This window comes from Theobroma cacao, chromosome 3 (assembly GCF_000208745.1).
Source record: "Theobroma cacao cultivar B97-61/B2 chromosome 3, Criollo_cocoa_genome_V2, whole genome shotgun sequence".
Taxonomy (NCBI): Eukaryota; Viridiplantae; Streptophyta; class Magnoliopsida; order Malvales; family Malvaceae; genus Theobroma; species Theobroma cacao.
In genome coordinates this window covers 30,347,729-30,373,004 of record NC_030852.1, presented here as the reverse complement: position 1 = coordinate 30,373,004, position 25,276 = coordinate 30,347,729, and the positions used below count along the sequence as shown (strand labels likewise).

The 25,276-nt window shown below is 36.0% G+C and overlaps 4 protein-coding genes across 9 annotated transcripts; 2 read left to right on the top strand and 2 right to left on the bottom strand.

The window, feature by feature from the left end:
* Window positions 1,692-2,596, bottom strand: LOC108661092 (60S acidic ribosomal protein P1-like). Its single transcript, XM_018116902.1, has 3 exons — window positions 2,456-2,596; window positions 2,258-2,352; window positions 1,692-2,117 (listed from the first exon to the last, which is right to left on the bottom strand). The coding sequence occupies exons 2-3, from the start codon at window positions 2,324-2,326 to the stop codon at window positions 1,860-1,862; spliced, it is 327 nt and encodes a 108-aa protein (XP_017972391.1). The 5' UTR covers window positions 2,327-2,352; window positions 2,456-2,596; the 3' UTR covers window positions 1,692-1,859.
* Window positions 3,110-7,313, bottom strand: LOC18605853 (serine/arginine-rich splicing factor SR34A). Of its 4 annotated transcripts, none has more exons than XM_018118419.1 (14): window positions 7,105-7,313; window positions 6,521-6,793; window positions 6,248-6,367; window positions 5,921-5,986; window positions 5,765-5,839; window positions 5,573-5,678; window positions 5,424-5,470; window positions 5,282-5,339; window positions 4,808-4,857; window positions 4,655-4,711; window positions 4,035-4,114; window positions 3,847-3,918; window positions 3,706-3,748; window positions 3,110-3,460 (listed from the first exon to the last, which is right to left on the bottom strand). In XM_018118419.1, the coding sequence occupies exons 3-14, from the start codon at window positions 6,332-6,334 to the stop codon at window positions 3,440-3,442; spliced, it is 762 nt and encodes a 253-aa protein (XP_017973908.1). In that variant the 5' UTR covers window positions 6,335-6,367; window positions 6,521-6,793; window positions 7,105-7,313; the 3' UTR covers window positions 3,110-3,439. The 4 variants fall into 4 exon arrangements, with proteins under 4 accessions (XP_017973908.1, XP_017973909.1, XP_017973911.1 ...); XM_018118420.1 differs by having other exon boundaries at window positions 6,525-6,793; XM_018118422.1 differs by having other exon boundaries at window positions 6,521-6,659; window positions 7,105-7,295.
* On the top strand, window positions 7,476-15,521 carry LOC18605852. Its single transcript, XM_007039132.2, has 16 exons — window positions 7,476-7,876; window positions 8,193-8,277; window positions 8,452-8,554; window positions 8,654-8,738; window positions 9,045-9,131; window positions 9,246-9,325; window positions 9,702-9,813; window positions 10,007-10,470; window positions 11,031-11,112; window positions 11,236-11,409; window positions 11,489-11,542; window positions 12,356-12,448; window positions 12,524-12,589; window positions 13,288-13,334; window positions 13,931-14,647; window positions 15,059-15,521. Exons 1-16 carry the CDS (start codon window positions 7,760-7,762, stop codon window positions 15,435-15,437), a joined length of 2,745 nt encoding a protein of 914 aa, XP_007039194.2. The 5' UTR covers window positions 7,476-7,759; the 3' UTR covers window positions 15,438-15,521.
* LOC18605851 (polyadenylate-binding protein-interacting protein 12) lies at window positions 19,988-24,389 on the top strand. 3 transcript variants are annotated; one of them, XM_007039128.2, is made up of 11 exons: window positions 19,988-20,331; window positions 20,459-21,047; window positions 21,136-21,246; window positions 21,337-21,381; window positions 21,490-21,562; window positions 21,644-21,756; window positions 21,884-21,943; window positions 22,033-22,080; window positions 22,178-22,246; window positions 23,796-23,857; window positions 23,961-24,389. In XM_007039128.2, the coding sequence occupies exons 2-11, from the start codon at window positions 20,508-20,510 to the stop codon at window positions 24,016-24,018; spliced, it is 1,179 nt and encodes a 392-aa protein (XP_007039190.2). In that variant the 5' UTR covers window positions 19,988-20,331; window positions 20,459-20,507; the 3' UTR covers window positions 24,019-24,389. The 3 variants fall into 3 exon arrangements, with proteins under 3 accessions (XP_007039190.2, XP_007039192.2, XP_007039189.2); XM_007039130.2 differs by having other exon boundaries at window positions 19,988-20,335; window positions 20,489-21,047; XM_007039127.2 differs by having other exon boundaries at window positions 19,990-20,335.

Genomic DNA, 25,276 nt, shown 5'->3' with positions numbered 1-25,276 from the left:
ATCAAATATGTTAGACCAATTGATCCAATGGATCAATTACACCAAATCGTTTTACCCAAACATCAAATATCATTAAAAATCTATAACCATAAACATAAATCAACACAAAAACAAACAATAATATAGAGAAAAAAAATGAAATTAAGCCTAACAAGATCCACCATGTAAACTTTTAAAAAAGTAAATGAAATTCAACTAATTAATGTCTCAACAAGATCTTAATTTTCCGCAAAAAAAATAAATTCCAAACCAGAAGATTGGCCTAGCCATCAAATATGCCGAACCCTATGTCATCATCAGTCTCTTCCTTGACTTCTTCCTTTTTCTCCTCAACAGCGGGAGTTTATCCATCGGTTTTGCTTATTGGGTGGAAGCTGTAATCTTTGCCTTCTGGCCATAAGAATCGCCCAAAGAGCTTCGAACAGTGTATTTAATAAAAACTAATCCAATAAAAGCATCGAAAGAAGCTTAGAATTAGCCCGTTTTCATCAAACCTAAAGTTAAATACCTTTAAGATTAGTTTTGACTTTTGACTAGTCCATCAGACGATCTCCAATTTCAAGCTCAATCCTGCTTTACTGAACTATGTATAGGAACTAAACTCGACACAAACTACAGTTCAAACAACACAATAACCTGAAAATGAGCTCTGTAAGAAAACAAGAAGCTGACACTGTGACTTTCACTCTATCAGTATTCTACAATGAGGAGAAAAAGCATTATTATGATGAGCTTAATGGGCTGGCTGACCACCAAATGCGGGTGATGAACATTGATGAATGATGAGCTTTTGCGGTTTGGTTCTTTTCTTGGGCCCTCTAGTTTATGAGGCATGTTCATATATGGCAAACCATACAATCTCTGACAAATTGCAAAGCCCAAATATTTAGAAGCAGAGAGGAAAATGACATAGCATCATGATAAAAATCATGCTACTAGCAGGAAACAGCAAAACTCAATCCCCACATTCATTCACCGTAATCAGAGGAACACACTATGAATTACACTACAATACAAAGCCACGATGACAATACCAAATAAATACTCCAAGCTGAAACATGAGGTCACCCGCCTCTTTTCTCCATCTCTCACGGTGTTGCCCTAAAGTTCTCTAATTACTGATCGCAAAACCAGAAATCAATATCCCAGTAGATCCTCTATTTACACCCTCGTTGATGCCATCTCATCACACAACTTCATTCCAAACGCAAACAACCATTCAGGTAGACATAGAAACTGTGTCCTAGGATAGAGAAAAAGGCAGCACGAAAAAATAAACATAGGAGTAAAACACAACATAAAAGTGCTTAGAATTATCAATGCTTTACAAAGCATCAATGCTAATTTGCTAAGGTACTTAACATTAGAATTGTCCACTGGCTAAACTGCACTAAACTGCTTTTCTAAAGCCTGAGTTTTACAATTGAGTCATCACAGCCATTCCCATGCAATTACAAATCATGGGTAATGGGTTCCATGAGATCATCTTATTTTTATATCTTCTACTCTATTTTGCACCATTCATTCAATACCAGTTACACTGGTGCTTGCAACATTCTAATATAAAAGGGTTTTCCTTGACTGTTATTATAAGGAATGTTATGAATTCAGAATTTCAAACAAAGCTGACAATTCACATTTCTAAACCTGAATCAACACAAAAACAATCAACAATATTGAGAGAATAACAGTTAAACCAAGCAAGATCCATCATGTGATATCTTCAATTTCCGAAAAAAAAAAGTCATGTAAATTAAGAATTCTCAACACTTCAAACAAAATTCAACTAACATTTGAGTTGGGTCCTAGTTTTTCCGGGAAAAAAAATAAGAAAAGAAAGTCCAAACTGGAAGATGTGCCTAATCAAACAAGCTGAATCCCATGTCATCATCACTCTCTTCCTTTGGTTCTTCCTTTTTCTCTTCAGCAGCGGGGGCAGCGGCGGCACCGGCGCCAGCGGAAGGAGCAACAGCAACAGGGGCGCCACCACCAGCGGAACCAACGTTCATGATAAGATCATCGACGCTCTTCTTCTCAAGGAGCTTGGCGAAAAGACTTGGCCAGTAAGATTCGACGGCCACGTTCGCCTTCTTCACCACAGTCGCTATCTTCTCCGCCTACATCATATTATTAAAAATAAATAAAGAGAGAGAGAAAAAAAAGAGGATCAGATGATATACTGATAAAAAGAAAACAACAAGGAAATATTAATAAAGATTGAAATAGTTATTCAGAGATTGAAACGGAGTGGATTTACGGTGATTGAGTTTCCATCGTCGTGGAGGATCATAGCAGCGTAAGAGCAGGCGAGTTCACTGGTGGCCATTGTACCCAAGATTTTCAACTGTAAATCTGCGAGATCGATATAAATAGTACATTCTTAAGCAATCGATTAAACGAAATGGAAACTGAACGATGAGAGAAGATAGATTTAGAGCGAAATGAGGGAACATACCAGAAGCGCTAGGGTTTGCTTGGAGTTGCTTCGCAACAGGCGTCGAGACTTGAAGGTTTGGCGGATTTAGACAAGGCGCACGATACCATATATATAGAGAGAGAGAGAGAGGGAGAGAGGCAGAGAATCCTGATGCTGAGAGGTCTAGGGTTTTGGTTGAGAAAGAACTGGGCTTTTAGTATGCTCTGGGCCAGCAGCTTTCCTTGCAAGTTTCCATGGCTGAAATTGCTGGCCCACATATTCACTTACTACTAAAAACATGTATTAGAAACTACAATCCATCAAAGGCGTCTTACAATTTAGATGTATATGGGTAACTAAATAAGTAAAATCTGAATCTCTCTATACTTTAATATACATATATTGGAACGTTTCAAATAAACTAAAAGTTTATTAAAATTTACCTACAATTCATTGATAATGGATGGGATCAAATTTTCTTTTGATGTCTAGATTATCCTCAACGTTTGATGGTTTTGTTCATGCTTTCATACCGTAATGGCAGTCGCATGATCCAATGAATGATCAACAAACTATGGATCGCATCCTTTGTTCTTTTTTAACTTTTATCTCAAATTATACTACTTTCCCATTTTGTATGTTAACAAAATAAAGTAATAAAAGTAACAACCAAATTAAACCTGAGGCATGCTGTTCGTGAATATAATTATAAATTAATAACCAAAGAAAACACCAACAAAGTGCAGTCTTACATGATTGCTAAAGGGTCACAAGACGGAGCAAGATCAGTAAATTAAAATTTTAAAGAAAAATGTTATACTATCAAAATGAGAAAATGATTAAGCTCAGTTCATCCACCAGTGTACACAAATTAACGCGTCATTACCAACAAACACGGCTAATCCCTAGGTTGTCCCCAAAGACAGTATCCGGTAATACTCTGCTCAGACATGCAACAAAACTTTCCCCGTAAACTCCATTCATGCAAGCAACGCTGGCCTTCTTACTTTTACTGTATGAGCATCAGTGGCTAACCGATCGTGCCTGAAAAGATAATCAGCCACATAAATAAGATTAACCAGAGTGAACTTCAAACTTGCCATCTGAAAAAAAGTCTAGCTTGCATTTCATGTTTAATCACATTCATGCATTATCTTCCATATTTTGTCCTGCAACACAAAGATTATGGGATGTGTATGGAAGAAAGCATCATTATCCCAACATTAAGGTGCCAGTTTGCCAGTCAACCTTATGTGCCTTACAAATATCAGACATCAGAATTAACCTACCTTATCCGGTGATCCTGACCTTGACCTTGATCTTGATCTTGCTCTGAATCAATGAACAGAAAAAAGGTTTCCTAAAAGGTAAGGAAAACAGCGAAACGGAATAACAAGGCAAAGAAACAACAGCAAATTGAGCCCAATTACCTGGATGACTTAACAGGAGATGCAGATCTGGACTTAACTGGTGATTTGGACAGAGATCGTTCCCGTGATTTACTGCATATGAGAAAGAAAATGGATGAGAAAAAGGTAGGAAGTTTAAAATGCATTTAATTATTTTTTAAAGAAAAGAGATGAAAAAGATTGAAAAGAGAAGAAAAAAGGGTTTATACCTCCGGTCTCTTCTAACGCTCCGGCTTCTGCTGCGGCTTCGACTTTGACTCCTGGATGGACTGCCCTCATATCTCTTCACCTATCCAAATGAATGAACAAATAAACACCACAGGCTTATCAAAAAGATACTCAAATTTGAAAATTCCAGAATGTAGACATAACAGAAGGAAAAAAATCCACAAATAATGCTGTGGATCCACATATCCAAGATAGTGAGGGTCACAGTGCCAGAAATCTTTTGCAAATGTAACTGGTGAGAATTTTCAGAGGGAGTAAGGTTCCAGGGAGAAACAGAGGGTATGGAATAAATAGATAAAAGGGTAAGATGGAGGGATGGCCAGACAGTATTGATTCATGTGTTTACTTTGTCAAAGTACAAGCATTAGTCTCAGTTGCATCAACAATGCATAAATAGGATTTATAATTTTGCAATTCAAAACGTCCATGGATCCAGCCACATAGACAACAGAATAGTCCTTGTTCATAAAAGTCTACGGGACTAACTAACACTTAACAATTTAAAAACAATGAGGATGACAATGTAGCAACAACAGTAAATAATAACAAAATCCTTATAATAATAATAAAAGTAACAAAAGAATGATGCATAGCAGATTACCCGAATATAAGCTCTTGCCCAGGGATTTCTAAACTCAGTATCATCAAGTTTACGGACCTGCATAATGTTAGAACATGTCAGTTGGATTATAAGCATTAGAGAAGCACAAATTCATGGCAAAGAGGTAGTTGAAGTTCTTTTTAAACCACTTACAGCATATTTCATGTCATCATAATTGGTATAATCAACAATACCAAATGTCCCTGAATGAACAGAGAGAGGCAATATATGAAAACTTATTCAAAATCATGAAGGCCTAAGAACTAAGCCCATTCACTTGAAAAACCAAGAGGACACGATAACTAATTCAATCCATTCAAAACATGAAGTAAACAACTAGTAAAACAATCAGAATTAGATGCATATAACAGGAAAGTAGTTGAGCAAGAACAACAGATCTTATAATTCTAAACATCGCCAGTTTGAACATCATTCGTTACAAGTCTGCCCCACATAGGAAAATCAACTAGCAACATTTCAGAGTTAATAGAGCTAAAACAAGGCAAGATTTGACATGTGAACATCAATCGAAAGAAAACAAGAAAAAGAAAAAACTGAGGAAGCACCAAGTATATAAGGTAAACTACAAATTGTAAAAGCTTGTTAATATGAATCATTAGGTCATACCATCACTGTCACGCGAAATTTCAGCAAAACACACATCGCCAGCTTTTCGCATGTGATCCTGAAAAGAATTTACAAATAGGTAAAAATTACAGCAGAACTAAGAAAGCCTAAAATTTGTTTTGAGTTTTAGAAGTTCTCAAACCTTCAAATCTTGCCAGGAGGCAGAAGAAGGGAGCCCACGAACAATAACTGCAGGGCCAACAAAATGTTTGTACATTAGAATCATATATTAGCTCAAATAGAACCAGATAGTTAACTACAGGCATGACACAGTTCAACTACTAGATGGACCTCGATATTCAGAATGGCGTGAGATGCCAAACTTAGCTTTACCCCCATCGTACCCACCCCGACGATCACTGGAGGATTGTCCTCTACCACCATGAGCAAGCTCAACCTACAACATTTACAATGAAACTCCATTCAGGAAAAAATGTATATATCAACAGAATACACAAGAAAACAACAAGAGCCTCTTATTACCCTCAAACGACAACCATCAAAGTTATAACCATCTCGACCCCTGATTGCATCTTCAGCATCCCGGGAATTCTCAAACTATGGAACAAACACAATTTAGTAAGAAATTGTTACTTTTTATTTAAGCATCCTCACTGAAAAATGAGACGAAAAACATACCTCCACAAAACAATAACATGGAGGGCGTGGTGGAATCTTCAATTCGATATCCAAAATACGACCATACTATATAAGAGAAACAAATGTTACTAGACAACTATTATCAACCAAAAGTAAATAGACGCTGAGCAAAAAGAAAAACCAAAAGTAAATAGATTTTTCAAATACATTAATGCTGTGATATATAAATCAAGGAGAATTCTATTAAAATCAAGCACAAGTCCAAAGTACATATATTAATGCTGTGATTCAAAACAACTGACAAAAAGGTTATATTTATTCTTTCATATAGAAAAGGCATCGTGAAAAAGTAAATTCAACACATACCTTGTAGAACAGATCTTCAACCTCCCATTCTTTAATATCAGAGGGTAGGTTGCCAACATAGATTGTGCGAGAGAAGTGACCACTCATTTCCAATACCAGAAAAAAATGACAAATATCTCACTGCACACACAAAAACAGAACTAAATAAATAAAGAAACAAAAATCCCAATTTGAAAAATCATGAAACTCTATCCATGCACATATCCCATTATCATCAGCATCTACTCCGACAATAACGAAAACTATTGCAGAATCAAAAACCATGAAGCAAACCAACTGAGCAATTCCTCCAATTGTGAGCGGTACTCCACAGGCTCCATTGCTCATTTGCTCCAAAGATGCTCCAACAAGCTATTACAAAATTTGAAATTTAATTTGGTCTCCTCATCCTCCCATGAACATTTTGCCAGAGCTTCAGAAAGTAGCAACAACAATCTCCAATTATAAAAAAAACCAATACCCAAAACTCCACCCTGATTCTCCCACTCCCTTTCTATACCCACTATGTATCATTGCAAAGCTCTTATTTGTCCAAGCGCTTGACATCTATCATAAACAAAGCATGCGTGTCACCAGATGAGGTAAGATTTTCACACACATTATTTCATTTACCTTACTCATATCTCTTTTTTAATTACATTGAAGAAAAACAATCCCCTGGAAAATACAGAAACATTTCCCAGTTTTTCCCCTTCTTTTTGACTACAAAATTGAAAGTAGCTTCCGATTTATTAACCCAATCCCGAATTACCGGCGAGTGATTTAACAGATTATAACAATAAAAATAACAACAAAAACGACGATTCAAAAAAAAATCTGGTAAACATGTAAGCAATAGAAGGCCAACGACATTGTACCGAAGAATTGAGAGCTGGGAGGAGCGGAGCGGACCCGATGAGAGTAAATTAACGTCTCCTAGGCGGAATAAAACCGGAGCTTGATGGAGCTTGGTGCTCGAACCTGGTCAAATCTGCCTAGCTAACTAGCTAGGGTTCGTTCCTTTTCTTCCTACTCAAAGTCTGAAATTCAAGTCCGCGAATCTTATGGTGGGTGTAGCTAAAGCCCATTCGACTGGCTTTTCAGTTGAAGAGCCCTGGCCCAATTAAGGAATCCGGGTTGTACGTTTTAAATGGCACGTAACCAACGATGTCGTTTTGTAAAAAAAGTAAAATAGCTCAAGTTTATATTCTCTGCCAACGTCGGGCGGACTCGAACTAGGGTTTTCACTTTTCGCTCGCAGTCTGCAACTTATTTAAAAAAAAATACAAAAATCAGCTGTCCGGCGGGTTTGATCCTGGGATCTCTATGTCTGTCTCTCTCTCTCATCCTTAACGGCCCTTTCAAGGTCACATCGTATTTCCCTCCAAATCTTCATTCTCCACAGCCAATCAAACAACTTCCCTTCGTTCCTTATGTCAAGTCTTCGACTTTTTCCTTCCTCTTTTCCAAACAATTAAAAATAAAATCTGAAAACAAGATACATTTCTCTTGTTGGGTTAACAGAGCACAGCAATGGCTTGGCGGTTCCAGGCGGCAACGCTGGTGGCTTCACCATCGTACCCGAACTCCATCGCCTGGTCCGACGAGAACCTAATTGCCGTTGCGTCCGGTCACATCGTCACCATTCTGGTAAGCCAGTTTTTTTTTTTCTTTGTGCTCGTTTTATAAGTTGCTATGTTGATTTTTCTTTCAAAACCTTATGATTTCAAGAATTTTTAGTGGATTCCTTTTGGCCGTTAGAAAGTTGGAATTTTGATCCATGGAATTCTAGTGAATTGCATTTTCTTTTTTCTGTTTTGTTGACGACAACTTTCTAACCAAAGAAGGAAAAAAAAAGATTACTTTCGTCTGTGCTGCAGAAACACTGTTTTATTGCTAAGAATTGAGACTGATGCTAGACAATCTTTTTCCTTTTCAAAAACTTTGCAACTAATTCTTTTCTCAGAATCCGGCATTGCCCTTTGGACCTCGAGGTCTGGTCACTGTTCCCAAGAGTGAACCTTACCCCATTGGGGTGGTAAAAAAAGAAGGTACGTTCGTATTACAGTTTCTAGAATTCTGATCACAGTGTGGGTCAATTGTTCGTCAGTTTAATTAGTTTTATAAACCTCAAAAGATTGAGGTATTTAAATCATTGTTTTATGCAAAATCGGTTTGGATTTGACCATTTACATTACCTATAATTTAACTTGGTGTCTCTGCAGATCTATTATCTGGTTGTTTGTTGCCCACCACTTTAAGTCGGGAGCCTCGTCCCTGTGTTCGATCAATTTCATGGTCTAATCTTGGAATGGCTCCAAACTCTGGGTAAGAACTTGAAAGATATCATTACATAATCCCCTTGTTTTCTGCACTGCATATCAGTACTTTCGCAAAATTGCTCCAATGAAATGTAAATCCACATAGGTGCTTGCTGGCTGTGTGCACCACAGAAGGACATGTAAAGCTTTATTGCCCTCCCTTTCGTGATTTCTCTGCTGAGTGGATAGAGGTATGTACCGTCTGTTTGGTCTGAATGTAGCAAGTGTAGATGGTTATACCCAAGAAATATTTGAAGCCACTGTAGTGCAGAAGATCCTCAAATGCCTTAGTAGTTCATTTGAGAAATGTAGTGAGTAATATAACAAAATCAGAGATGAAATGTAGTTTTATTTTAACCAGATCCTATATAAGTTGATATGGTGGAGATTAATACCTCATAGATATAGATGATATAAAGAGGAACATGTTAAACCTTAATTTGTATTTTTCCTGTTTCTTACTGTTAATGACGTGCTCTTCTTCAAATTTGCTGTAGGTTTTGGATATAACAGATAGGCTTTATGATTATCTTGCAAGTATTAGTTTTAAGGAACCAAACATTCCTCCCACCGAAATGTCTAATGTAAGTCCTTTCATCTGTTAATAAACCAAGCTATCTCATGTACTCATGTAAATAATTTTTTATTATGTTTATTTGTTCAGTCAACCTTGACAAGCTTTTGTCTTCTTTTACTAGGAGCAAGTATCAGACCATCCACCAGACTCTGTTTCAGGAAAGGAGTGCAAGCGGAGAAGGGTGAATACTTCTGGCATTAGGTAGCATTCATTCCTCTTGTGTGAGCCTACAAATGACGAAAATTTGATCCCCATGAGGCCCAAGGATGCTACGAAAATTAAAGCAATGAAACTAGTAGAACCCTATAACCAAAAGATGTTTAGCAAAAAGAAGAAAAAGATCAGAAGGAGGAGTAGGACTTGGTTGTGATCAGACTGAAAAGAATATCCAGCAAAACCCAAAATTGAATTTATTACATATTAATGGGTTCTTGTGGTTATTGAGCAAAATAAAAAAATGGGTTCTTGTGGTTGTCCTAAGCTTAGCCTTTCTGAGACTTTTGTTATTGCATGAAGCATCCTTGTATCAAATAATTTAAAATTCTTAACTTATTTTTTTTAGATGATTGTGATGCAGGAACTTTGGCTTAGAAACTTCTTGTGACCAAACACCATGTTATAAAAACAGCAAGGATGTTAATGCTGGCTCCAGCCCTTCCTCTGAAGCGAAGGGACAGGGTCCTTGCAAGGTCTGGTTTTCATTAAAAAATAGTTTTCTTCTGCTGTCCATCTCTCTGTTGTCCAATTAGCATTCTTTTCCACAAGTTAATCCCAAAATCGTGCTTAGTAAGTTGTTCACTATAAATTTGAAAACTAGCTTGCTTCTGGTTTGGTCAAAAACCAGCGAGACCTTATCTCTGCTATTTGTGACTTAATTTCTAGGTGCTGAACGCTAAATCTGGCAGGCTGATAGGAAAAAGTTCACATCAGACAGTTCCCGCTTTCAAATCTAAAGGAAAATCTGCCAAGAAAATGCATGAAATTTGTAGCCTACCTTTGATAACAGCAGATCAATATGCCTCACATGGTGCAATGCTCTCATCACTTGTTGTTGCCTGGTCTCCAATGCTCAAATTATCATCTGAAATGTGTCTGGTTCCTGAAAATGATTCATCCAACTGCTTCTCTCTGCTGGCTGTTGGTGCAAAGTCTGGTAAAATTTCATTCTGGAGAATTCATGCACCAGAATACTACTCTATTGAGCAGAGTGGGCCTCCTACTGCTGTGGAGCTCATTGGAATCCTTCAGGTACACAATTCCTGGGTCACCGCTATAAGTTGGGCCTTGCTTGCTTCTGATTCTTCAAATCCTCAAGTTTTATTAGCTACTGGGAGTTCTGATGGGAGGTGAGTTAGGTATGCTGTTATATGGTTTCAGATTTTAAATAACTTTGGTATTGAAATTTCTTCTATTGATGGGCATCAGAGATGTTCCTAGGTCTACATCTTTCCTACTATATAAGTTAAATGCTCTCATGGTGTTAGGAAAAAGTTTTCTTCTTTTATGTATGTTTTTTGTCTTATGAGTTACATGATACCTTCAATGAGGAAATGAATCAGATTTACAGAAACCTTTTCTTATGACTGAAAGTTGAAACTATAGTTAATCAATTAAGATATCTTACTCTGCTGAAAATTCAACCCTCCTAGGGTAAGCTCTTTAGTGATGGGATACAAACAACACTGATGGGTTTTTCTCATGATGCATTATAATGTTTTTACTAAGATAAAGTTTCTTATGATACCAATTGTAACCTAGAAATCTAGTGCATACCTTCTGACAGTGGAAGGTGCTGACTTCTCTTCTGGACTTAACTTTGTAAATCTTATCCATTTTATTCATACCAAGAATCTAAAAGTTTGTTTTTCTACTTCTTATGCACTTGTTTTGTTCTTCTCTTCAACAGTGTGAGGATCTGGATAGGGCATGGGGAAGAATTGTTAAAGTCATTAGAAGTTAATAATGCTCCATTTTATTTATTGAAGGAGGTAATAAAACTCCTCATTTATCTCTGTTGAAGGTGGTAGCTCTTACTACTTTTGTCAGTTTTATCTTCTTATTGGTTTATATTAGTCAATAAAATCTATTCTGACTTGTAAATCTCTGAATAGATTATAAATATTAATGCTGTCCCAGTCTCGGTGCTTTCACTTATGCCCAGTCAGTCGCTTCATAAAATTCTCCTGGCTGTTGGCAAAGGATCTGGAGCTCTTGAAGTATGGATAGGAGACATATCTGTGAAAAAGTTTAATAGAGCTGGCTCATATGATGCCCATGACCAAGTTGTAAGCTTCTGCCTTTTGTTCATTCTCTTTTTTTTGCTGCATCTCACCATTTGATTTATCTGTGACAAAATGTCTTCAGGTTACTGGTTTAGCTTGGGCTTTTGATGGATGCTTTTTGTACAGCTGCAGCCAGGTATAAACTTTGTAAAGTTCTGCTGCTTCATATTTACTATTATTTAGTTAATATCTTGTTAACTTTTTTATATTTCTAATTTTCATGTATAGAGATTATAGGGGTGTCTACTGTTGACTTTTTTAAAATTAAATCAATTCATCCATCCCTTTATCTGAACTGTTAAGTCAATTATGTTGCCTTATATCTTTGCTGTCTAGACATACTTGTCTTAAAGATAAATGTCTCTAGCAGACACTAAATATTTGCAAGTTGCTTACAGTTAGCACTGCTGCCAGGTTGAAGCAGCAAGGCATACATTTAACTAAGTGGGTTAAAAAGTTGAACAACATCATTTAGGCCCTAATAACATACCAATTTTTAGTTGTTTTCATCCTAAGCTTTCCATATGTTTTTTTCAATGGAAGAATTGTAGAATGCAAGAAGGGAGGTATTGTAAGCCATAAACATTTTCATGCCTTGCCATTATCTCTGCTACCATTTTTATGGCAATACATTACACACTTCTCTTGTATACAAGTTTCACTGCCATGGACAGTTGTGTATTTTTCACTAATTTATTGATTTAGATATTTTACCACATACTACTCCTTAGTCATTGTTCCAAGTCTTTTGCTGGCGAAAGGTGGAAATTGCTGGTTGAAATTCTGGTACTGGCATACAAGTTATAATATGTCATATGCGTATACTCTTGAGTTGCAGGTATATAAGATAAAATGTAATGCTATGAGTTGTTTTGTACTGGATAAGTTTATTTACATATTTGTCTTGTTTCATTACTTATTTATTAATTAACTTTGTGAATGATATTAGGATAATTTTGTTCGTAGCTGGAGTTTACGTGGGAGTTCCCTCACTGAAGTAGCCATTCCCTCAAGTTCTCCTGGGCTGAGGAGCGTCAGTGATGTATGATGTCTCCCTTGCTGGTCTCCTTTACCTCTTTACTGTTCATTTAATGAAATGTGATGAACATCTTTGCAGCTCCCAGATGTGTTTATTTCATGCCTTGGTCTGGTGGTATCACCTAGCAATCTTGCAGTTGCTATGGTATGATGACATTTCCCAAATCTCTCTCATTCTTGTTGCTAAGCTGCTTCTTTCAAATTTGTTCATATTCATGTCCAGAAATTACTCTGGTGAAAAATATGCGTGTGTACTTAAAGATCGCAGATTTATAAAATTTTTTACCTACTAGATTGTTCCTATTATATTCTATATCCTTTTTCTTTTGGCTTTCAGTTGAACATTGTGGAACTCATATATTCTCCCTCATAAATGAAGTACCCCTCTGTACTGCATCTGGGCTTCATGTATCATTGAACGTACTTTCTTCTAGTATGAACCATCATCATTATCATTGTTATTCACTAGAAATAAGAATAATTCTTCAATCCTGCCCATCTTACATTCCAGTACCAGAATCATGCATTTATACTGAACAAAGTATTATAACGAATTGCCATTGTCATTCCATGCTAACGTTACAGAGTATCATGGTGGTTAACCATGATGCAGATGTTTTAGGGATGCAGATGTTTTAGGGCTTAAATCAATTCCAGATATAAACTCTATGTTTTCTATTAATGTCTTGCTATGAGAACATTATTGTGTAACTTCTTTTTTTATGTAATGCTGCTTAAAGTAATTGCAGGTATATGAAGAGATGATGCTATTTATTCAATATTTCATTTATAAAATGTGTACATCTTATAAACCAAAAGACTTGTTTCTGTTTCATTTTGTAGGTTCGCAGTTTTGATGTTAATCAGTTGGACCACATGTATGAGGCAAGGTATGAAACTTTTGCTTGAATCTTTAATTTAAGTTTTACATGTGTGTATGAGAATTAGGGAATAGTTAAGTATTTACTCATTTAGGAGTAAATATAACACTTAGGTTAAGTATCAAATTCATCATTAAAAACTCATCACAAGAAGTTCATCATTACATAAAGACCCTTAAGAATGAAGACCAGAAGAACTTTGCCACTACTTAACAAAATAGAGGGCATACCCCAAAACCACCGTCCTGGCTAAGATGTTCAGTTTTCCCTGGTTGTCTCTCACCTGGACATGATTCTCCGGCAGTTTAAAATTTGTGATCTGATAATCTTGTCGAGCTTCTATGTTGTCAATTGATCCATTGAAAATCTTTTAAGTCATTGATTCTCCTTGCGTTTAAACATATTATTCAAATGCAAGTTCTACAAAATTCAACCCTTCTCACCATAGAGACAATGGCTAAAAGTTGCAAAGAAAAAAATTATTCCAATGGTCCAAGAGGGAAAATGGTTATGAAAGGGGCAAAGAAGGAAAATGACTGCTTATTTCTGTTTGTTTACCTTACATTTCTATCTCCTATAAATTGACTTTCTTTTCACTTGCCAAGGCTTCAAAAGGCTGCCGTTGAATTTTTCTGGATTGGTGGGCAACAGAAGGACATTTTGTCAAATACTTCTCTGGGGTTTGATATTGAAGGCTTTCCTGGTTTCTCGGAGAAAGAACTTGTTTATTGGGAGTCCAATATTCTGTGGTCTTTAAAACAATATGAATATTGGGATAAGCCTTTGGTTGTTTGGGATATTATAGCAGCATTATTGGCCTTCAAGCAGTCTGCGTCCCATTACGTTGACCATGTCCTGGTTAAGTGGCTCTCCTTGTCGCTTGTGGATTCGCATGTGGAACATTCTATTGAAATGATTTTGCCACATGTTTGTAAAAGTTTTTCTAAAGCTGCTTCACGCCAGTTGCACCTCCTTAATATTATTTGCAGACGGGTACTACTATCAGAGATGAAGGCCGATGAAATAAACAGCAACCTGTTGAACTTAGGAGGATTAGAGGAGGCCGATTTTACTCAAGATAAGCAACATAATTTATGGATGGAGTTACTTGCAAGCAGCGAAAGAGAACTTCGTGAGAGGCTTGTGGGTTTTAGTTTTTCTGCTTATAAAAGTATTGCATCCAATGCAGCCAGCTGTTCTCCCGAGCCTGGACAATGGTATCCTCATGGTATACCACAAATGGAGCAGTGGGTTGCACATCATAATTGTCATGTACATGAGCAACTAAAAGTCCTTGCATCAGAGATTAGAACCTGCAAGAGGTGCTACTCTTGGGTACTTGTTTTATGCGAAGCCGATAATCACATCCTTACTTTCATAATTGATATATAAGTAATTTTAATAGTTCTGTGTTGATAGGTGACATCTTAGTAAGCAGACTTTGTTGATCATATATATGGATGCATAAAATACTATTTCCAGAAATATGCTGAACAAAAATAATGCAGTTTTCTCTTGCAATTAATGCCATCATTTATGTTTACCTAGCATTTGAGGGCACCAACCCCTTCCATGCAAACTGTAGTTATAGAAAACATTTGTGCCTGGTGCTGGTGGCTTTCTTGAAAGACTAGGCTTGTTATGGATAATAACTGTGGCTGCAGAAGTTAAATTCTATTTTCTATTGTGCCAAATTCTTATTAATTTAGTCTCAATTTCTTCTTAAACTACAGGACTGACTGCATTGAACTTGAAGCAGAAGAGCAATGTAGCTATTGTTCAGCACCAGTTCCTTTCGATTCTCCAGAATTTGCCTTTTGCAAGGGTTTAGAGAGCACTGATGGAATCGGGCAGAAGCATAAATTAGCAAGGTGTGCTGTTTCTATGCAGGTGTGCCCTACTACTCCTTTATGGCTATGCAAGTGTTGTAACAGATGGACATCCAATCTTGCACCGGAGACTCTTTTTATGATGTCCCAATATTCTATAGATTTTAGGTTGTCACCCCAGTCTTCTCCGGTAAAAGAAGTCTCAAAACCACTATGTCCCTTTTGCGGGATATTGCTACAGAGATTTCAGCCAGAGTTTCTTCTCTCTGCACTCCCAGTGTAATAATCATCACGCTGAATATAGTTTGTATATTGTTGTTGAAAAGAAGTATTATTATACACCATTCACCTAGTCTAGACTTTCTCAGCCATTTTACTTGAATGGATGGATGTTATAAGTGATCGAAATCTGTTTGCTTTTGGTTATGATGAACATCCATCCAGTATGAAGACTTTCTACTTTTTAATTCAAACAATTTGCACAGCTCTGCCCATCACCAGTTTAGCTTGGATTGGTTAACACATAACAGAAACATCCCCTCTGAGGGAAGTTTGTGCGTCGGAGTCAGTCAACTACCCACCGAGTGTGGACTCAATCTAGCGAACAAATCATGGTCATCTACGTGCCATCGTGAAGTTGGTGTAAAACCTAGCTCCTAAACAATCTTTTGTTTTCCCCTTCCTTCTGCTTTAACCCAAAAAAGGGTTCCCCGTTAGAAAGAAATTGGGTTTTCGTGAGTCTCGAAACCCCGCGGATCTTTGGAAGAAGGCCGACGTATTCGTGAATATTGAACCCACCCCCTTCAAAGATTCTAGGGCTGCATGCAGGACGGGTCAGAAGAATTTGTGTCAACAGTTATCAATAATCAAGGCTGAAATTCAACATTCAAACGAGAAATCTTGATCTTGGCTTTTGAATGGAGGAAATACCGTATTGACTTGTGTTATTTCCCTTTTATTTCTTTTTAATCACGTTCAACTACACCACATAATCAATTTGTTTACAGTACAACATGTTCTTCGCTGTTTTTGACAACAGAAAAAAAAATGATTATGACAATTATAAACCATACAGAGCATAATGAGCACATGCTTCGTTGATTTTTCACTCAAACAAAAAAATCTAAAATAGGGCCAACAGTTTTGTCTGATGGAGGGTGATAATGATATCAATGGAACATGTGGAAATTGTGCTGCCACTTTGCGTCTTTCTTTGGGTTTAGAATCTTTAGATCCGGTTAGTCAAAGCTTTTATAAAACGAATTGCATTCATGTTGACATCTTGTCTCAATGGCAGGTATATCTCATTTTTTATATAAAACGGAGAAATGTATTAAATTTAAATCTAGATCTAATAATAATAAATAAAAACTTATTGGTATAAAACCCTACCTCACCACTTTAAAGAGGCCATAAAGCTGTACGTTGCAATCAAGTGGGTTGAGTCATTTTGGATTGTGAGCTTTAGCTCATCAAAATTTTAGATCATTTTGAGTTGGATCAAATTACTTCATTTTGAATCTCAGATTATTTTATGCCTTTTGATATATATATATTTTTTATAATTTATAAAAAAATACAACTACAAGATATAGTATTATCAATTATATATAGCATCAATTCTTTTATTTACATCAAAAAAACTTTCATTTAACAATAAGTAAGTAAATAAATATCAAATCAATTTTATGCTATAAGAGTTAATCTATAGTTAGGCAAAGCATGAAATAAAACTAAAATAAATTTGTAAATTTTAGTATATAATTAAAAGAAAACATAAAAATTGTACAAGTATCTTAATTTACATGAAATTCAATTACCTTAGCAGTAATCAATTGTCATTCTTTCACAATTAAGTAAATATATTTACACACACACATATATATATATATAAACAATTTTCCTTTTGATCTTTTCACATTTGCATTCAATACGTTTTACATTTTAAAATTGGGTTGTACATCATTTAAATAAATTGAATTAACTAAAATTTTTGATTCATACATATTAAAGTTATTATAAATTTTGAACTATTTTTGAGTATCCCATTATTTTAAGTCACATGTTAAAAACATTTCTTTTTAGATTGAATCAATGTAAATTCGGATTAGATTATTTTACTATATATTATCTGATATAATCCAATTTGATTTAAAGAAATTAAATTAAATTGGATTCTTTGAGTCGGGCTAATTAAGTTTCGACTTAATTTGTGGTTGATCCTTCTTCTTCTCATTTTATTTTTATTATTATTTATCAAGATTCATGATGATTCTTCTTCGGTCGTTCTCCCTTGGCAGAGTTGGGAAACGAGCCAGGGTTTCAGTGCCACGAATCGGACTTTAAGACGACACTGTTTGAGAACTGTATGGAAAAGGCTTTGACGTTACATTTTTTTGTGGCTAAGATCACCGTATTTTCCTACATTTCTGTGCCGCTCTGTCTTTTGTTCATCCTAGGCAATTTTGTATTTCAAATCATTAATAACAGTGCATGCATTATTTAAAAAAAAAAAAAAAACAGTGCATGCATTTTGCAGCTCCTCATATTTGATCAAATCAGATTTTCCACATATTACGCATAAATCAACTATTTTTGGTAACTAGGAATGTTTACCAAAATCATAAGACTAAGTAGGACAAAAAGTCACAAAAGCAAACGCTGTAATCATTTACGCATTGTATCTCGACGGGAAAACGGGCCATCAAAGTCGTTTTCTTGAGTCGCACCGAAGAACATAAAAAATAAAAATAAAAAGGAAATAAAGTGTTATCCGAGTGGCGACGAGGTAATTAAATGGGTCGAAAATGGCGCCTTGCTTTGGGTGGTCCTACAACAACATCAACGGCTGAAACACGCAGCTTCCATTAATCTTTGTTAATAAATGTGTGGTCCACTCCACTGCGAATACCCCACAACATTGCCCATTACACCAATCTTTTTTTTATTCCCAGCAAAACATGTTTAGATTAGAAGTTTAATCTTTCTCTTTATATGCAGTTTAAGGAAAGCATTGATCAAAGAAACAAGGGAAGAAATTTTGGTATATATAAATATAATCCACCTTCCATTTCTGATCCTAAAAATCCTAGTTTGCATGTTTAATTCTCCTGATTTACATTTTCTTATTTCACTAACAAAAATTTGACTAAGAACCCTTTTTCTTTTCTTTTAAGTATAATGTTTTTTAAGATAAGTTTCAGAACATGATAAAATTTTGACTTTTGCTATTGTGGAATCCAAATTGAACATGTAAATTGAAACGCATTTTTTGTATTTAATATTTTTATTATAGTTTTTTATTTTTTCCCGGCAAGAAAGAGGCTGTTACCTGCTAACGTAAACACAATCTTTGCTTTGGAGATGAACATTCTAGAATTCCAATACGGCGTCGTTCTGTAATCTACAACCCAATGGAAGCAATCTCGTCCTTACCGAGCCGGATGAACACGTGGGCATCTAAATTAACCGAATTTCTTTTTTTTGGCATTTTTCGTACATTAGCACGAGTGCGACTGGGGACCATTAGTCGTAACAACCCGATGTCTGTCACCGCAGTGGATAATGACGGTCCCTGTAACTCTATCGATTCACAACGGATGCATTCAACACGTGTCACCATCAGACTGAATCTATCGCACTGCGGAGAAATATGACCCCGCATCCTATCATTTCTTCGTCATCATCTTCATCATCATGTATTTGCTTGTTGGCATGATTTTGGTTTTTGGACATGCTTGCTTCGTTTGGAGCTTATCTCGTCAAATTAGTTTATATAATTATCTTAATTCCCTATAAATCCTATAATATTTTCTAATCTTTTCACTACTAAGAACTCAAACAAACTTTTCATAACTATTTTTATAAAAAAATAAAATTTCTTAATAAATGGATAAATTTTAAATATTAATATTCACATTCACTGTTTTTAATTTAATATGCGATTTATTATACTACTAATTACGACTTTCATCTATTAAGTTTTGAAATTATTTTGCTACTTTGATTATTTAAATAAGGTTTTCATCTATCAATTTTAACATGAAGGGGCAAGAAGGGAAAACTAAATTTAGGATGCATTTTATTTTTATGAAACATAAGTATTTTTCATTGTTCAAACTCCAAATGAGTACAATATAACCTTACATTTTCCCGTAATTACAATTTTTTTATATAAGGTATACATAAAAAAGAATTAGTATTTGGTAAAGTAATGGCTAATGATTATGAAAAAGCAAACTACTAATGCATGACTAAAACAAAATATTATCCATAATTTTGATATGATTTTTTTAAATGAGATAATATAAAAGTAAATAAGCAAAACCAGATTTAATCCTTAAATCATAGAATAAACACGATAAATTGCAATTCAAATTTTGATTTTTAAATAAACAAAATAGGAATAAGAAAGTTAATAATAGGCTTATTATCATAGTCCATAAGTTAAATACGATTATTGTAATTAACTTTTTGTTTCTTTCTTCCTCCCCTCGACCGGCAAACCAATGCTTTTGAGTAATGTGAAGAGAACATAGCATATGAATTCTATTTATTAAGGCAAGAAAATGGGATGTGATGACGAAAAATCAAAATTTTGGTTACTTGCCAAAAAAACAAATGAAGATGGATGCTATGGATGGAGTGAGATTGACACATGACACATGCATGAATGTCAAACATGGATGGGTATTTATGGAAATATGGAAGAAAGAAAATAAAGAAGGAAAGAAGAATATTAGAAATATAATAGAGATATATACACTAGTCTGAAAATGGGCCTGTAAAATTGACGAAGTAAAACATCATAAATTTTTGGGACGTTGTGAAGGAGGTCCAAGAAGTCAGTGCACAGCACAAACGGACGATCCAAAGAATACATCAACCAGACCATTTTCCTCTCTCTCTCTCTTTCTCTTCCATCACCTTTCTCTCTCCAAAGCTCTGCTTTTCCACTTAGAGGATCATCACTCTAACCAATATATAATAATATTATAGTATAAGAATATAGAGAGAAGCCAAAAATAAAAGGAAAAAAAAGTTGTCCTCTGTTTTACCCATTTCCTCCATCAATATTCAGAGTCCTTTTTCTTTTTCCTTTTTAAATCCATATTACATAAAGTGACGATCTTTGAGGTGGGTTTGGCTTTTACATCGATGGAAACCATTTAGATAAGGCAGGTACGTTGCTCTTCTAACAACTACTACAACAACTTTAGCGTTTTTTTTTTTCCGGGTGTTTGTTTTTCGGATCATTTTGTAAGGTAGGATGGTAAAGATGAGATTTTGTTTGTTTGTTTACAGAGGAATCTGAAAAAGACCATTTTTTGATAGCGGGAGCTTCCATTTGACCATGGCGGTTGCTGAGAATGCTGGGGCAAAAATCGGGTCATCAGGTCAAAATTTGGAAAACACTGTAGTATCATCTGATTCCAATGCGGTAAACGATCCAGATAAATCAAAAACAAGGACTGATTCCGTGACCGCTGCTAAGACTACTAAGGAAGCCAACTTTCAGCAAGAACAACCAGCAGCAGCCGTCAACAGCAATGGCGATAGCAATACTCAGATGCAGAACGGGTTTAGTGAAAAGAATCAGCATCAGGTGGGGGCAAAGACTGCTGGGTTTAATGGGTTTAGCAATCTGGAAAATGGGGGTAATGGTGAAATTTTCAAGAATGATATGAGGGATTTGGTAGAGATTTTGTCTAAGCTTAACCCCATGGCTGAGGAATTTGTACCTCCTTCCCTTGCCAATCATCCGCATCATCATAATTTTAATGATAACCATGATCAAAACCAAAATCAAACTAATCCCTTTTTGGAAAATGGGTTTGGATATGATACTGACAATTTTGTAGCCGGCAACGTCAATGGACATACTAATAGAAGGGTATGTTCCTTTCATTTCTTCTTTGGCTATTCTATAACAATTTTATATTGGTTGCTTTTGTTGATTTTCTCGTTTCTTTTTTACTCAGAAGAGAAATAACTTTAGCCAAGGGAAGAGAAGGTTGAATAATAGAACGAGTATGGCACAGCGAGAGGATGCAATTAGGAAGACCGTTTATGTATCTGATATTGATCTACAGGTGACATAGTTTCACACCGTATGGTTTTTGCCTTTGTTTAACTTTGTTTGTGGACTGATATCAGACTGTTTTATTATGTTTATTCTATAGGTTACTGAGGAGCATCTTGCAGGTCTCTTCCTAAGCTGCGGACCGGTACTTCTTGTTTTTTCTCCTATTTTTTACGAAATTTTCAATTTATGATTACAACCTAGTAGTGGTGGATTATTCTCCTAAACAATTTCCTGTTATTTTGGCCAAAAGGTTGTTGATTGTCGTATATGTGGTGATCCTAACTCTGTTCTCCGCTTTGCCTTTGTCGAGTTTTATAGCGAAGGTATTATGGGAGTCTTATGCATTTAGTAAGCATTGATATATGCCCTCATTTTACATCATTGACGATTCATTGTTCTTGTAGAGGATGCAAGGGTTGCTTTGAATTTGTCTGGGACCATGCTTGGTTTTTACCCTGTAAGAGTGCTGCCTTCCAAGACTGCAATTGCACCTGTTAACCCGACTTTTTTACCGAGGGTAAAGCATATATATGATGAATGATCTTTATTCACAGTTGTGTCTAAGTTATAGAAATTGACCAGAGTCATGTTGATATATGGTTTCATTTTTAATTACTTGGCTTCAAATGTTTTATGCTCTTCAGTCTGAGGATGAGCGCGAGATGTGCACAAGGACTATTTATTGTACAAACATAGACAAGAAGGTTGTTACTCTGTCAACTATTTTTCTTAAATGCCAGTGTGATCAACAACTAGAGCAATAATTTCGGACTTGTTTGTTCAATTGATACAGGTTACTCAAGCTGATGTCAAGCTCTTCTTTGAATCAGTTTGTGGGGAGGTTTGTAGTTTCTCATGTGACCTACCTTATAAGTGCTGCTTGTCTAATATTTGTTAAATTTGATGATATCTTGCTGAACATTATTCCTTTGCGGTAGGTTCATCGCTTGAGGCTACTGGGAGATTATCATCATTCCACTCGTATAGCTTTTGTCGAGTTCGCAATGGTATTTACTCTCTTGCTATCTTTATTTACCAAAACTGTTGCAAAATCTGTTTATATGGCATTAAATTACATTACCTGTATTGTTCTTTCTCAAATCGAGAACATTCTGTAATGTAGTATAACCTTGAAGCTTATTTATTCCAAGATGAAAAATGACGTGGTCTATTTCCCTTCAACAGTGTTTAGCTCCTTGTTTACAAGAATATTTTACCATCATTCTTTCTCTGGTATTCCAAGCCTCAGTAGTCTTTTCATTGATCTTAAATTTTCGGTGGATGAAGTAAAGTGGCGATGGTGCTAAAACCTCTTCAGGAGGGTCACCTAGTTTCTCCTCTTTTTGTTTTGGCATCATTCCTCCTCTTCAGTTGCTGCTTGATTGTGTTACTTGAAATGGTTTTTGGGATGTGAATTATATAGGAAATACATTGTCAAATTGGACTGTGGGAGTTGAATTATGAGAATTGAGTTGTGAAAATGATCGGTTCCATAGTAGTAGTCCAGATCTTCCCATTGGCCCTTTCTCTCACTACAGATCATCTTAGACTGATGAATGGGGAACTTCTTGAAATGTGTTTTTTCAAAGGTATGGTCTTTCTTAGGGCCTTCACAGCTGTTGGTGCAAGACTGTTAAGACTCGTTATGATTGTGCCTGCTGCTCCATGAATTGTTGATTGTAGGATGGTGAAATGAGGAGCATGTGTCTCATAAGTTTAGTGGAAGCGTGTGTTGAAGGACAGTGAACCAAGCTCAATGAAATCTTTCTGTACCTGCTATTGACTGATGGATGAGGATTTAATGTGTTGCAGAATGATGTTTTCTGCAGTTAGCAGGTTTATTCTGGCAGCTGGACAGACTGATTATCCATTTGTTTGAGAGCAGTCTGAGCTTTAGACTTGCCTAGTTTAGTATTCAGTACTATACAGCCATTTATTGCATCATACTCAACTTTTTCTTTACCTGAGGAATTGCATTGTAGTTTCACAAGATGAATCACTTTATCTGTTGCTGGGAATTTTGAAGACTAGTTAATGCACTTTCCTCATTTGTCTTTGATGATTTCATACTTTTTTCTAACAGTTGAGATTTTTTGTGTCTGTAGTTGAGCAAAGTGTGAAGATAAGTGCATGATAACTCTTGTTTTATATGTGATTTAATCTACTAGGTGATTTCTGAGTGTTGTTTCTAGTACGCTGCATGTTTAAAGGAGCATAGTTGAACTGGGATCTAAGCCGTTACATTATCAGATTACCCCTCTCCTTTCCACCCTATTAATAACCTAAGCTTTTGGCATTGTTGGCTCCAAATCTGCTGTAGCTGTTTAGCTGGAATAATTTTGCACATATTTCTCACAGAATGGAACTGCCAAAATGTGTTTGCATGTTGCTGCAGAGAATATGTTTGTACATTTTCCTTGTAATTGTTGTTAAATGGCTGTGCTGCAACTTGTTTGCTGGAGTTTCTTATAATTTTGGCTTTACGTGTAAACCAGTTAATGTGCTTGGATGCTGCATGCAAAGATGATCTTTATGTTTAATATTTCACTCTTGCAGGCTGAAAGTGCGATTGCAGCCCTCAACTGCAGTGGTGCAGTTTTGGGGTCACTGCCCATAAGGTTGGTTAACGAGATTTTTCTGATTGGGCTGATTTCTTGCATTTTATGGGTTGTAAAATTCATTTTGTCCCCTAATTTTATGGGATTTATTTTGCATATGCAGGGTAAGCCCATCAAAGACACCTGTTCGGCCCCGTGCTCTTCGCCCTGCAATGCACTGAATCATCTTTTTGCTTGTTACTTTCTCATGGACTGATCAACTGCCAATATATGTATTTACTTATACATACATAGATACAGCAGTACAATCGAGGTACTTTTGGTGTTAATGTTTATCATCTTGTCCCTGTGTCTTAGCTCAGTATCTTTGTTACTTATAGGGGGTAATTGTGGTTGCCTTCTTTAGCCTGTAGAATTGGATGGGACTGAGGACATGTATGTTAATTTATGTTACATATGGGTGATCCCTAAAGACAGATTGCTCAGGCATATCTAACAACTGATAATTTTAAGTAGACTATATCCAGTGTTCTTTTTGATTTGTTTGTTGTGAGGATTCGATAATTGCAATGTCAGATGCCTTTATGTGTTATGGATTGCTTGATTGTCCGACCTGTGTATTCCTTTGGTTTGAGTTTCTAACAGAGGAGTTGGATTGGTAGGTTTAAACTTCAAAGTGGAATCTATGTACATTTTCCAAAAAATTGATCTTATGATCCCATTTTCTTTCTTAGATTTCCTGATTTAAAGTGAAATATGAAATACTAGTATCATATTTCCAGTTTTCTCAAGGTAGTAACTGACTAAAATATCTGAGAAATGGTCAATAGTTGGACATTTAAATGGTTGGTGTGGCAATTTGGGTGTCAATTTCTTGTATTTCCTACCTATTCAATGCTAAGACTCAGCCAATGCATTGGCAACAAGGATGTCTTCTACCAAGGGCAAACCAACTATTACAGTATACCTGAACATTTAAATTTTAATACTTGAAGACGCATTTCTGGTCTAGCTTCATAGACATGTAGGTTTCGCTATTGTCAAGGTTCTAAAATTTTACTAATCTAAATTAATCGCCAACCAAAATGGTCAAAAGTAGACGTTGCGCAAAGCTGCAAACATATGGGGTCTAGCTTTGTGTGGAGTTGACACTGGTCCTGAAAAGGAAGTTCGGAAAGGCACTTCTGTCCGATGAATGGTACAAGTACCAACAAAATTTTCAGTTTGGATATCTGTTTTATGTCTAAAATTGAACTTTCGCTAAGTGATTAGTTTCAACCACAAAAATTAGTTAAGCTGGCAATGATAGCATTCATGCTGTGGGTTTAGGAACCTAGCGAGCAGCCAGCCACAAGCTTATCTGAAAAAGTTGGTATTTGCCTTTAGCTGGTGGAGGGTGGACCAATCATCCTCCTTCCTTCCCCTAACGGGGATTTGCTGTCTAATAGTCCTTCTCTCACGCCGCATTTGAAGAAAATT